Source organism: Cydia amplana, chromosome 14, assembly GCF_948474715.1.
Source record: "Cydia amplana chromosome 14, ilCydAmpl1.1, whole genome shotgun sequence".
NCBI lineage: Eukaryota > Metazoa > Arthropoda > Insecta > Lepidoptera > Tortricidae > Cydia > Cydia amplana.
In genome coordinates this window covers 2,452,305-2,467,442 of record NC_086082.1, presented here as the reverse complement: position 1 = coordinate 2,467,442, position 15,138 = coordinate 2,452,305, and the positions used below count along the sequence as shown (strand labels likewise).

Below are 15,138 nucleotides of genomic sequence, written 5' to 3'. Positions count from 1 at the left end.
GGACTAGTTTGACCCAGTTCCGGACCGTTATCTTTCTGAAGTTTACGTATTCGGAGCTTCGTTACGACTGTGGACGAGCGATAGGCGGGAAAAGGTCGCAAGAGGTCATAACCGTCGTATATGGAAAACTGGAAGATTGCTCAAAATGTAATGGTTGCGGGGTAAAGATAATTTTACTTAATGCTTAAATTGTTGAGACACCAAATCATAGCCCACCAAGATATAACGTCAGGTTTGCGTAATAAAACATGTTGTAAAAACTATTATGTATAGAAAAACGTGTATAAACAACTAAACACTCCTTATTATTCAAATGGAGGCACCAGTACGGCTACCATCAGTTTGGCACTGACGTAAACGCCATCGAGAACGTAATTTACTTTCTATACATCTCGCTCGTACTCGCATATAAGTGCAAACGAGATGTATAGAAAGTAAATTACGTTCTAGATAGCGCATATGTCAGTTTTGACACTGTCAGTGACTCATGGTACGGGCTCGGTCATAGACATCCTACGTGCCGAGCACCGCAGACGGTACAAAAAGACAATAGACTGTCACACGCGCTCGCCGCGCTCGCGGACGGATTTTTGTAATGAACAATTTGTGACATTTCATGCAAAAGATAGATTTTTAGTGTTCCGTACAAAACTTTGTTCACGGAACACTTATGGAATCACTTTGGTCTTGCAAATCGGTTAAATGCGATTTTTTCAGAGACCGTTTGACGTAGATAGCAAAAATTTGTAACAGTTATTAGTTCGATTTCTGATAAGGCTGGTTTCTCAACGAATGTTACCCTTTTGGTAGGAAGTAACACAAAAATAAACTACTAACCTGAGACTTCTCCGCATAGTAGACGAGACTGGCGAAGATGACGATGCCCAGCACGAGGAAGAACACCAGAAGGGTCAGCTCCTTGGCTGACGCTTTGAAGGTGTGCACCAGAATCTTGAGCCCGGGGCTGTGTCTGGTTAACTTGAAGAGCCTGTTGAAAACAAAACAAAATAGGGAAGTATTGTTACGAAACGCATATTTGTATAAGTAGTTTTTCTATTTCTCTTGTGTCGGTTTCATAACGATTTAGTTTTTCCAACATGTGAAACCAAAGCGCATCGTCTCCGTTGGCTTGGCCACCTCGAAAGGATGGTTGAAGATCGGGCAGCCAAAAGGGCCTACTTGGGTCGACCAACTGGATGCCGTCTGTTGGTCATCCTAAATATCGTTGGGCGGACGATGTGGAGGCAGATCTCCGTGAGCTCGGCGTCGGCTAAAGCTGGCGTGATACCGCTCTGGACCGAGCAAAGTGGCGTGCCCTTGTGTTGGAGGCCAAGACTCATTTTGGGTCATCGTGCCAGCCAAGTAGTAGTAGTAGTAGTAGTTTTTACACGACTGCCCCAAAAAAAGAGTGTATTGTTTTCAGGGTTCATGTTTGTATGTGGGTATGTAAGTTTCTTTGTTACACCATAACAGCTAAGTGCCTGAACCGATTTAGGTGTTTGAGATATCATTGGAATCCTTATGTCATCCCGAGTAACATAGGCTATGTGACGTCATCACAAAACCAATATGGCGGATTATGCACTGCAAATTGTGCAACCGAAACAAAAATAAACCTTATAAACCTATCGAGTTGGGTATTAAAATAAAGGATTTTGAAAGACGATTCTAAAACTGTACACAAAATATGGTTTAAACTATTCATTTGGTAGGACAAGCTTTTACAAAATATAAGTATAACGCAAAGATAAATGAATTGTCTAAATCTATTGAATGGGATATTAAAAGAAAGGATTTTTTAAGGCGATCATACGAATATATATAAGTTATATGTTTAATTGTATCGTTGTAGAGAAAATACGAAATGTTCTACATCGCGCTAATGACATTTCTCTTTGCAGCTATACAGACAACGTCATACGTGGCGCTTACGTTATTTTCAATTGCGAAAGTGTCAAATACGAAAGGAACGGTTTGAACGATTTTGAAAGAAAGTTTGTATGAAACATCCTTTTTTGTTACCAGATTTCCTTACACATTTGGTAACAAAAAAGGAATGTTTCATATAAACATTCTTGGACATTTTGGAAAATATGGTGGAAATTGTTCAGCTTCATGTACTTTACCAGCATACCAATTTTTATAGAAATTTAAGATGTGATCGAAATTTACAAATTATTTGAGAAATGCTCAGGTACTCTGAATAAACATATTGTGCTGTTTATTATAAGATTTAACTTGAGACTTTGAATAGAATGTAACAGTTTTCTATGGAAAATGGCTCTTTCGAAAAAAACAAGTAGGGCACGTAAAGCTATCGATAAGCGTATGAATGAATCGCCGCGTTCATGCAAAAATAGGCTACACAGCGTGAAAGAAAACATGTCTAAACATTATTCTCAACTGTCTAACGAACAAAAGCAGAGTATTTCCAAAAAATCTGCCCAAAATAGGTATTCCCTAGTAAGGCGTGGAATAGACAACCAAACAGAAGCAAGATTAGCTACAAATCGCTCACAAATGTCACAAAGACGACAAGAGGAATCCTTGTCTGCGCGTTCTAAGAGGCTGACTCAGAAGAGCCTACACGCTTCATTAATGCGTGAGCATGAGTCGCCCAAATCTCGTGATAAGCGTTTGGCACAGAAGCGAGAGTATGCTTCAATGATGAGGGAGATAGAGTCTCATGCTGCACACGAGGCAAGACTTACTCAGATGCGTGAACACGCATCACTTGTCCGGGACCTAGAGTCTCCCACAGCACGTGACACGAGGTTGACGCAAAGCCGCGAGTACTCGGCGTCAGGACGTTCACAAGAGATACCTTCTTCTCATGAAGAAAGTCTCTCAGGTATGCGACACTATTACCATGACTGTAGAAGGCAGGTCTTTGATGATGATTTTAATTTTTCCCGACAAATTTTGCAAATCCCGGAGCACACGTGCTACTGTTGTGAAACAATATTTTACGAGATGCAAACACTGGGAGCTTAAGACAGATGGGCTCTTCCTGCAACTTCCCCGAGTATTTTAAAAACGAAAGCCGAAGGCCGAACTCCGCATAGGGTCGACGCTCCGAAGCGTAAGGCAGGTGTGTGCTTCCTGTAAATTCCCCTAGTCTCTTAATTGCGAAGGCCGAAGGCCGAGCACGCGTAGGGCCGAAGGCCGAGCACGCGTAGGGCCGAAGGCCCGGAGCGTAAGAAAGGCGCACGCTTTTTGCAGTTTCCCCGTTTCTTAATTGTAAATACCGAAGGCCGAGCTTCGCGTAGGGCCGAAGGCCCGGAGCGTAAGAGACGTGCATGCTTTCTGCAACTTCCCCAAGTATCTTAATTGCGAAGGCCGAAGGTTCGCGTAGGGCCGAAGGCCCGGAGCCTAAGAAAGGTGCACGTTTTTTGCAGCTTCCCCAAGAATCTTAATTGCGAAGGCCGAATGCCGACCTTCGCGTAGGGCCGAAGGCCCAGAGCGTAAGAAAGGTGCACGCTTTCTGTAGCTTCCCCAAGAATCTTAATTGCGAAGGCCGAAGGCCGAGCTTCGCGTAGGGCCGAAGGCCCGGAGCGAAAGAAAGGTGCACGCTTTCTGCAGCTCGAAGTATCTTAATTGCGAAGGCCGAAGGCCGAGCTTCGCGTAGAACCGAAGGCCCGGAGCGTAAGAAAGGTGCACGCTTTCTGCAGCTTTTCCAAGTTTCTTAATTGCGAAGGCCGAAGGCCGACCTTCGCGTAGGGCCAAAGGCCCAGAGCATAAGAAAGGTGCACGCTTTCTGTAGCTTCCCCAAGATTCTTAATTGCAAAGGCCGAAGGCCGAGCTTCACGTAGGGCAGAAGGCCGGGAACGTAAGAAAGGTGCATGCTTTCTGCAGCTTCCCTAAGTATCTTAATTGCGAAGGCCGAAAGCCAACTAATGGGAAATAATTATGTAGTTGCAGAGATATTAAGCCATAGCACTTTTCAATACGTCTGGTTTTTGGGTCCGACCTATTTAGGTTTTTAAGCACGTTTTATGCTAACATAATATCAAATATCAACATGATGAAAGCTCCTTGAAGCAACTCAAGTATAAAAATGTGGTTGGTTTGTATGGTCACTAAAATGTATAAAATAAAATAAATTAATTAAAAATTAAAAAACACGACTGCAGTTTAAAAGCGAACTGAAAAGCTAAAAATAATTTTTAGTTATGTTAGGTACTCAACTTAATGAATGTAAAATATAATATATAAGTGTTCTGTCAGGGTCGTAAACAGCAAACGGAAAAGTTTAGGCTCATTTAGGATCGTGACTGTACCTGCATATTTTATTTCGATTGCAGTCGGGGACCTTGATATATTGAATTTTTCCCATTCACAGGTCCCCGACTGCATCGAAATAAAATATACAGGTACAGTCACGATCCTAAATGAGCCTAAACTTTTCCGTTTGCTGTTTACGACCCTGACAGAACACTTATATATTATATTTTACATTCATTAAGTTGAGTACCTAACATAACTAAAAATTATTTTTAGCTTTTCAGTTCGCTTTTAAACTGCAGTCGTGTTTTTTAATTTTTAATTAATTCTATTTATTTTTTACAGATTTCAATCAGTGGATAAGAAACAAGTGAGAAAAAGGGAAAATGATTGTAATTGCACGTTCTATTTAGGACGAACCTTAGGTAATCCACTTTTAGTTATGTCCTAAATAGAAGAGAGCTTTCCGTGAGGTGACGAAGCCTGTGCTGTGGATCTGAAGGTATACAATTTTTTTAATGAAAAGTTTTTGGAACTGCCCTCCATTTTCTTTCTGTACATTAATATCTCATTATCCTCTAACCTTATGTAACCTTTCTATTGAATAGGTAACAAAGTGGAAATTTCTAGACAAGAATGGCTGACAACAATAACATCCTGCTAGCTAATGGACCGGAAACATGATACGTTATCAGTCTGAACAAAAGTTAATGTTTTGGGTAAAAAAAAAATTATACCTCTTATATAAATTTATTGTGAATTTTTCATGTTCAGGTATAACATCTTAGCGTCACTTGCACCATTCCACTAACCCGGGGTTAATTGGTTAAACTGATAACCCACGCAGTGTCAAATTTTACTGGTAACTATGGGCCCTATTCGGATTTTGAACTACTTAGATATGTATTAGATATCTATTAGACATCACCAAGATATGTCAGTGTCAAACAAGTGTCAAAAGTGACGTTTTTGTTTAAAGAAACGTCACTTTTGACACTTGTTTGACACTGACATATATCTTGGTGATGTCTAATAGATATCTAATATTTGACGTATCTTAAAGTTCGAATAGGGCTGTATGATAAGTCCAGGTTTATACTTACCTAAGAATTTTAATAATAGATATGAACTCCAATATATCCGCTCGGTCCACGTTTTTCCTAATGACTGCTAGTTCCACTACCACGTCCATGTAGAAGCTCAGCGTGGCGAGGAAGTCCACCAGGTTCACTGGGGATTTGATGAACTCTATTATGTTTGGGGCTACCTGTAACAATAGAAATGGGAATTTAAACTGTTGTGACTGTTGTGTGACAAACTCATCTTCCTCGCGTTGTCCCGGCATTTTGCCACGGCTCATGGGAGCCTAGGGTCCGCTTGGCAACTAATCCCAGTAATTGGCGTGGGCGCTAGTTTTTACGAAAGCGACTGCCATCTGACCTTCCAACCCAGAGGGTAAACTAGGCCCGTATTGGGATCAGTCCGGTTTCCTCACGATGTTTTCCTTCACCGAAAAGCGACTGGTAAATATCAAATGACATTTCGTACATATTAAGTTCCGAAAAACTCATTGGTGCGAGCCGGGGTTAGAACCCGCGACCTCCAGATTGCAAGTCGCACGATCTTACCGCTAGGCCACCAGCGCTTCGTCTCTTGTCTTGTCTTCGCACTGTTAGTGCTTGAGAAAGGAGACCTAGGCTCTCCGAAACATGTCGCGCGAGTGACTTAAAACAAGTGAGTCTAAACCGTAAAAAATATTCAATAATAGAAATGGGTTTTTAGTGAACAATTTTTATAACACGTCGGTGGAAAACAAGCATACGGCATGATGGTAAACAGTCACCGTAGCCTACCGCCTGCAACTCCAGAGGTGGTACATGCATGCGCGTTGCCGATCCTTTAAAAACCTGTACACTCGTTTTTCCCCCGTAATACCCCCGGATTGGGCACACATTTTTATAACCTTAGGTTGCGAATCGACGCTACAATAGGGTTACACGTTGAAATAAGAGGCAGAAGAGCCTACTTGTAATTGTTTATTGGGTTACCTATTATGTTAAAGTTAGCAGTCAGCTGCAGAGATAGTATTCTTATATAGAAGTTTGTATGGAGGAACTGTTTCTGCAGCAAAATTTACATACAGAATATAAATACGTAGTAAACTTTAAACAAAGACTGACAGTAAACTAAGAGCCAGTTTTAACTGCTGTATTATGCAGGCCGCCATACGGGGTTATTGTGACATTTAATAATGTAAACTGTATAGTGAAGATCCCGAATTAGCATTTGCGACCGCTACTGACTGTTTTTAATTAGAACCTTGTAAGTGACTATTGAATATCATCTTCGGTTACACGAATTATAACAATTTAAATGGATTACTTCGCGTATTACGAGTATCAATACCGGCGTTTCAAGCCATTTACTTGGGTAATAATTACATTGATCAAAACTGCCCACATACGAAATAATCAATTTAAATATTAAGTATGTCTAAATTAAAACGTTATGTATAAGTAATATTTGAGTTGGACCAGAAAAATCAATCCTGCGACTACTGTGATCTGTGATTCAGAATTTTAAAAAATATGAATGTGAAGGAGTAGAAGACAGCCACTATTCATAAGTACCTATAGGATTTATTGATCGAGAAATAATAATAATAATAAAAGAAGTTTATTCAAAAAGTTTGAACATAGGTACATAATAAAAGTACACAATAATGCTTAAAAACTAATAATAGCGAAAGTCTCCATTTTAGCTTGACCAAAATGCTTTTCAGAAATGTAATGTTGACAAAGCTGCATGTAACTATGCATAAATGTAGTTACATGCAGCTCTGTGAGCTACAAGTAACTATACATTTCTGAAAATATCTGTAAATAATGTCAGATACCAGGTGCTGATCCACCGCTGAGCTGACCCGGTCGCCGCATGAATATTTATCCCGGAACCGAATTAAATTAACCAGCGCATTTTTAAAGGGTTTTGTCCGAGAAATTGTTGATAGCTTCATATGGAAATGTGGATACGAAGCGACAAAAATGAGGAATTAACATACGAACGTGGTAAAAAATAGGAAGATGTGAACATAATTTTATTCTTTTTCTGTAAGATGCGTTTAAAAACCGTGAGTGACGAATGAACGTCATAATATATTAATTAGTCCACAGACAAGACACCGATTTGACGACCGGTCTGGCCTAGTGGGTAGTGACCCTGCCTGTGAAGCCGCGGTCCTGGGTTCGAATCCCAGTAAGGGCATTTATTTGTGTGATGAGCACAGATATTTGTTCCTGAGTCATGGTTGTTTTCTATGTATTTAAGTATTTGTATATTATATATATCGTTGTCTGAGTACCCACAACACAAGCTTTCTTGAGCTTACCGTGGGGCTTAGTCAATTTGTGTAATAATGTCCTATAATTAGTGTGTGTGTTTTATCACATAGTTCCCATGGCCACCTTCCATCATCAGATCAGCTCCATGTCATCATAATATTGCATTGTCATCCGATTTTATGTAATGTCAATGTGCCTAATTGCGTCATAGGAGCTATTCCGTAAATTAGCGTTTTTATCGAACAACGAACAAAATCGATAAATGCATCGACAAAGCAGCGATTGCTTTTAGTTTCAGCAATCAAAAGCAAATGTTTTTTTCCTACGATTGAAAATCAAAGAAATATACGCTCGTGGACGCTATATCCCCTATGACGGAATTAGCCACATTGACCTTATGCAAAATTTCAGCTCAATCGGAAATCGTAAAGTGGGTCAAATTCAGCTTCCAAGATTTGACCCACACTAACTAAAAACATACATACCTACTAACAGATGTTTGATGGATTGAACATTCTAACCACGACAGTAAATCATAGACTAGGAATAGGAGGACTGAGTTTAGAGCAATAATTTCATGAAACCGATGCTGCCAAAAATACGGGGGTGCGGGGGGGACGAGGTGAGCGAATCCCGACTCGAAGATGGAGTAAAAATACCGTATAAGTGGCAGAGGGGGTAGCGTTACTATGCTCAGTCTCGAGGATGTCTTGTCTGTGCAGTAAATGAATGAGACAACGTCATGACACTCATGCCTCATGAGTCAAACAGGGCCCTCGACTCATTCGCACCAAACTAAATCATATTTCACTTGAACTTTATCCACTAAGAACTCATTTATAACAAAACGGTCTTTTCATTCGACTGCTAATCGAGTTTCAGCTCAGTCCAATTGCTCCCATTCACACAAATCATTCGGACTGGAGACCGATTCTGATTACACAAATTAAATAGGACTTGGTTTTTATTTTGGTTAGTGGTACAAGTTAACTCGATTGATTGGGTTACCCTATCAAAAGGTCACCTTATCATAAGGTTACCATAAAGGAAGGGGTTTTTGAAATCGCTTCTAAAATAAGCCTATGGAAAACCCTGTACTTAATTAAGGTAACCGTTCCCGGTCCCTGCTACCAACCAACTAAAGGTCACTAGCACCATCCCACTAACCCGGGGTTAACCCAGTGTCAAATTGTACTGGTAACCATGGTAACTACAGTAACCCCGAGTTAGTTGAATGATGCAAATGGCCCTAAGTGATGAAGATGGAAATGTTACGCGACTAAATGGCGAAAAAAAAGCGGTAAAATTAATCCAAATAATTCCTCGGTGTACTAGTGTTATACATACATGCGATATAAAATACAGAAATGTAATAAAGAGTCGTCTTTTTAGACATCTCGTTCGCACTTTTTGATGTACATGAGATAACTATTAAAACGACTTTAGCTCGTATCAATATAAACTAAAAACTATATCAAATTACCAAAACAGGATCGGCTTCCAGAATCCTAAAGGAAATATTCGACCATTTAAAATTGGTTTTGATGTAATTTAATTCTGTAATTTATTCCGAATTTTGACGAAATCAATGGTAATAAAAATGAGCTGGAAATGAAATGAGACACTTTTAACAGGGATTTATTAGTAATAAATATAATAAATTATTATAAATTACTTAGTTGTTCGTAAGATAGGTATTTACCGGTAACTATAAGTAATTGGTTTCTGAACGCTTTCGCACCATGTTATTAATTCTATTAAGGTTGTCAACCACATCATACAATTTTCAAAAATCACCTCCTTAGACTCATAAAACACAATTGAGGTTTATACCTACACTTTTTACTCACAAATTTGACCACCACACACATATGAAATGAAATGTAAAGTGACTTTGCGCCGAAACTCAAACCGCAAATCGCCACGACCCGTATACGCCACGCAAATAAGTATTGGTCGCTCAAAATGACTAACGGGCATCAGATTGAAAAACAACACCAGTCCAGAGGCTTGCCAAAATGCCTGCTTCATTGAATTTTGAACCCAGCCGGGCCTTTTGGCTCGGGTCCAAGGGGCCTACTTTCAATCTTTGAAATTGAACTTTGACTAACGTTCCATTTATTTTATATAGGTACGTACCTTACCTAAATACAAGGCTCATTTTTATTCTTGGGGCCTAGCCAACATGACAATCGTACATCGACAAACTCAACACAAGCGCTGGTGGCCTAGCGGTAAGAGCGTGCGACTTGCAATCCGGAAATTGCGGGTTCAATTCAAACCCCGGCTCGTACCAATGCGTTTTTAGAAACTTATGTACGAAATATCATTTGATATTTACCAGTCGCTTTTCGGTGAAGGAAAACATCGTGACGAAACCGGACTAATAAGGCCTAGTTTACCCTCTGGGTTGAAGGTTCAGATGGCAGTCGCTATCGTAAAAACTATGCCAATTCTTGGGATTAGTTGCCAAGCAAACCCCAGGCTCCCATGAGCCATGGCAAAATGCCGGGAGAACGCGAGGAAGATGAAGATGATGAGATATTTTTACTAAAAAAGGCGGGATTCCACCAGTGTTCGACTGAATTATGGTTGTGCCGCACACTGGTGGAATTTTGCCTTTACGTTCACAAAGTTTGCTTTCATGTGAACAAAGAAGTTGCGACATTATTACAATAATAATTCATACGTTTCTTACAATCACAATATTATTTCGTCTTATGAAATGTCTTTTGATCTACTTTATAAACATTGTTTTCTGTAGCCATAATATTAAATTATGATTCCGTTTCGAAGTTTGTCTCGGTTTCGCATACAATTGGAAGTAAATATTGAATGTATGTTAATTCTGTACAGTAATTCAGCAGTAGACAGAAGAATAACAGTAACTTTTGTTACCCATTAAGTTACTTTTACACAGATATGTTTAATTTCATTGTTACCTGCTTTATTTTTATTACTACCAACTTGTGATTACAGTATTACATTTGTTAAAACTACAAGTAGGAGTTAAATTCATGTTTGAGATTTGTTTTCAATATTGATAAACTTATTCCCAACCCGATATCAATTCTAATAAATTCTAAAGTTGGAGAAAATACGGCTTCATAAATAAAAGGGTTATATGGAAGAGGAGAGAAGAGATCACCTATTTCCTATGTGCCAATTTTACTTTGTTTCAGAATTCTAAGTTTTTTTATTTATTTACACGTTTTCTAAATGTTTTTTGTAACTCATGGATTGAGCGAGCGAAATGGTTCTGTTTTAAAATAGCTGTGACAAAAGTGCTTTGGTATGTCCGGCTATTCTTCCCTAAAAATCGAAATTCTCAGTCGACTATTCAGAAATTTTGTGAGAATTTTCGATAACTATAAGAATGTTTTGTCGATTCCGCTTATGGAAATTCTAAAAATCAGAGCCACGGGGGTTTCTCGAGGTCCAAAGCTCGCGGAACCATAAGTATATTGCTAATCCACTGTAACATACAGGGTGTTTCCTGTAACAGGAGCAATAAATTAAACTGTAGGCTGTACTCCTCAAACTAACCAACATTAAATTTGTTCTGCAACTTTTAAAAATAACTTATGTTTTGATTTTTATGACACTTTATAGTTTATTCTAAGACGCAATGTATTGCAAATTTTGTTATGTTTAAAGCGTGACAAGCAACATCAAACACACTGATGTTAGCGTACATTGAAGGCAATATTTATTTTGTATGAAAAAGAGGAAGTCTAAAGGAATCATATTTTTTAAAAGTTGTTTAACAAAAATTTTATAGTTTGAGGAGTATAATATATGTTTTAATTATTTGCTCGTGTTACAGGCAACACCCTGTATATTCTTACACTTTCGTTAAAATTTAACATTACCAATTATTTTTCTTACTGTTTATAATCTCTCGACTGCAGTAAACATACCCCTCCACTCCATTGAATAATTCATGGACATTCGACTCTGATTCCGCATACGGAGCTGATATTAATGGCTAAGTGTACTTAATGCGAGGAAAACCTCGTTTTATAGACAATTAGAGATGTTGCAGTGAAAGTAAACAAGTATAACATAAATTTCCTGTTATGAGGCCACGAAATATGTGGGGTCCGATTGTTTTGTATTAATTGCTAGATTCTGTGCGGAAAGAGAAGAGTCGTAGAATGTATTGGATCCCATACATTTCACGACTCTTCTCTTTCCGCACAGACTCTATCAACGTGCCTCCGAAATCAAGATAAAGTTATTCTCGAATATACTTATGGCGCCACATGTTTGGCCTATTTAAACTTCTTGAATATTAATTTCGTTCTTCAGTTACCTTGTAAAAAATATTCATCTTTTTCCAAAAGAGGTCGTCCTTTTAAATCTGTCACATTTATTTAAATTTAAACATTTATCTGTGAAAAGGTATCCGAGGGTGCCTTAATCGCAATCCTGTGAGAACACCTGACACCACAGCCGTAAATTAATTAGAATCACTATAAACGCCCTTTTTCTGGTGAAATGGCGCCTTAAATAGACATTGGAACAGTAGGTGAATTACCAGTAAATAATTAAAGTTATAAATTTTCTTTTTTAACCAAAGGTTATTATTATTTCCTTTATTTACTTTTCTTCTTAGGTTAAGATTTTTACAATAAGTATGCATATACAATTAAAATATAAAAACACTTACAAAACAACAACAACATTATAAAAAAGCTAACCTAGGGTGCCGACATTATTATTAATATAAGCCTATACAGTATCCTGCTGGGCTAAGGCCTCCCCCTCGATTTCCATTCGTCTCGTTTTTAGGTTAGGTTAGTTTATGTACATTTAAAGTTATGCTGACTACTTTTAAATTTGGATAGTGTTTTACTTATCCCGCCGTAACAAAAAACTTAATACTATACCTCGTCTACAGAGGATCCAAGCAGGGTTGAATCATCTGCGTAGCCTATCACCTTAAAGCTTACCTATAATTATTTAGCTCTAGTCTCTCGTCCAGTGACAAAACTTTCTTCAATACGCACTCCAGAACCAAATTTAAAAGCATGGGGGACAGTGCATCGCCCTGTTGCAGCCCCGTAATCACCGCGAATTCCTCTGTTAGTATTACATGAATTTGGTCCAATATTCTTCTTTCCTTCGAGGCGACTTCCATCATGCTTACCAGTTTTCCGCCACAACAAAAGTAAAACCAACAAAAAAGTTTCAAACCGTAAAAAAACATGAGAAGGCCACATGAAATCGATAAGTTTTTTTTGTGAAATAGTCGTCGAAAAAGTAAACCGCTAACAAAACGCATCCGGGTGTAGTTAACCGGATTTCATTCACAAAAAGAACCGTTGCGAGCCGAACCTGTTTGTAACGACCTTTTTGTTGAAAACGTTTTTTAAAGTTTATTTGGTCTATCGTGAACTGTGCTATGTAAATGTACTGATTCTATGGCTTTAAATTCGTTTTAACAAATCAGTCTGCTGCCGTATACATTATTTTTTAGATCTAAGTGTTTATAAAAACATTACCTAAGTACCTATTGTTTATTTCGAAATTCCTAATGAAATGTTTTTAGTGTAAACACCTTTTAAGGTAAGGACTCGGTGAAACCAGTTTTAACTGGGACTTTTCAGTTATAAATCATTTTCACAAGTCCCTTCTTGTAAACTGAAAACTTAAATTAATTCTATTCAATTAGGTATCTTACCTCGGGAAACGAAAGGCCCGACCTACTGTCTAAAATGCAATAGCAAAGATTCGGCCCTCAAACACCGGAGGGGAAAGTTAACGAGACCCACAATTATCCATTCTGTTTGCTCCTCGACCTAATTCGGCCATCTTTAATTTTGAACCGGAAGGTAATTTAGATTTCGATTGGAAAGAAAATGTGGGTCGTGTGATTGCGAACGGAGGAAATAGGAGAGTACCGAAATCCGATGGCAAAGGTGATCTGATCATGTTTACTTTCTCGGTAATTCTCAATCTTTCCGTATTTCATTTATTTTGATGTATTATTATATAAATCAACATAATCACATAATCTAAGACTTATATCGACCGGGATATGAACCGTGATTACCTTTTGTACTGTTTCAAAACTGTTATATCACATAATATACAGTATTTGCTGTATAATATTTAAAACTTTCGCGTTTTGAACACATATTCCCACACTGAAAAAAATGGTTTGTTGGATTTACCAAATTAGCAAAGGTTGGCTGAATTACATGGAAACCACGATAAATTTGACAAAACCTCGCTATTGAACTTACAAAACTAAAAAGGTTGAAGTTGGTACCAGAGTTCTGATGTAAATCAACAAAGAGTATTGTACATTTTACCAAACAAATCTCAACAATTTAGTTTGGTTAATTTTATCATAAAAATATGATAAATATAACAAGACCTCGCGGTTGAACTTATAAAACTACAAAGGTTGAGGTCAAATTATAGTCCCTATCAGAGTTCATGGTGTAAAATAACAAAGAATATGGTACATTTTACCAAAGAAATTTCTACAATTGAGTCTGGTTGGTTTTATCATAAAAATATGATAAATATAACAAGACTTCGCGGTTGAACTTACAAAACTACAAAGGTTGAGGTCAAAATATAGTCGCTATCAGAGTTCATGGTGTAAATTAACAAAGAATATGGTACATTTTACCAAACAAATCTCAACAATTTAGTTTGGTTGATTTGATCATAAAAATATGATAAATATAACAAGACCTCGCGGTTGAACTTACAAAACTACAAAGGTTGAGGTCAAAATATAGTCGCTATCAGAGTTCATGGTGTAAATTAACAAAGAATATGGTACATTTTACCAAACAAATCTCAACAATTTAGTTTGGTTGATTTGATCATAAAAATATGATAAATATAACAAGACCTCGCGGTTGAACTTACAAAACTACAAAGGTTGAGGTCAAAATATAGTCGCTATCAGAGTTCATGGTGTAAATTAACAAAGAATATGGTACATTTTACCAAACAAATCTCAACAATTTAGTTTGGTTGATTTGATCATAAAAATATGATAAATATAACAAGACCTCGCGGTTGAACTTACAAAACTACAAAGGTTGAGGTCAAAATATAGTCGCTATCAGAGTTCATGGTGTAAATTAACAAAGAATATGGTACATTTTACGAAACAAATTTCTACAATTTAGTCTGGTTGGTTTTATCATAAAACTATTATAAATAGTATAACAAGACCTCGCGGTTGAACTTACAAAACTACAAAGGTTGAGGTCAAAATATAGTCCCTATCAGAGTTCATGGTGTAAATTAACAAAGAATATGGTACATTTTACCAAACAAATCTCAACAATTTAGTTTGGTTGATTTTATCATAAAAATATGATAAATATAACAAGACCTCGCGGTTGAACTTACAAAACTACAAAGGTTGAGGTCAAAATATAGTCCCTATTAGAGTTCATGGTGTAAATTAACAAAGAATATGGTACATTTTACCAAACAAATCTCAACAATTTAGTTTGGTTGCTTTATCATAAAAATATGATAAATATAACAAGACCTCGCGGTTGAACTTACAAAACTATAAAGGTTGAGGTCAAAATAT

At 37.7% G+C, this 15,138-nt stretch overlaps 1 protein-coding gene across 1 annotated transcript in view; it reads right to left on the bottom strand.

Moving 5' to 3' along the window:
- Nucleotides 1-15,138, bottom strand: part of LOC134653943 (potassium voltage-gated channel protein Shaw-like) — a 272,060-nt gene that overhangs the window by 99,120 nt on the left and 157,802 nt on the right. Inside the window, exons 6-7 of the mRNA XM_063509313.1 lie at nucleotides 5,328-5,491; nucleotides 838-988 (exon numbers count right to left, since the gene is read on the bottom strand). Coding sequence (XP_063365383.1) covers nucleotides 838-988; nucleotides 5,328-5,491 — 315 coding nt within the window. The remainder of the gene's footprint in view (nucleotides 1-837; nucleotides 989-5,327; nucleotides 5,492-15,138) is intronic.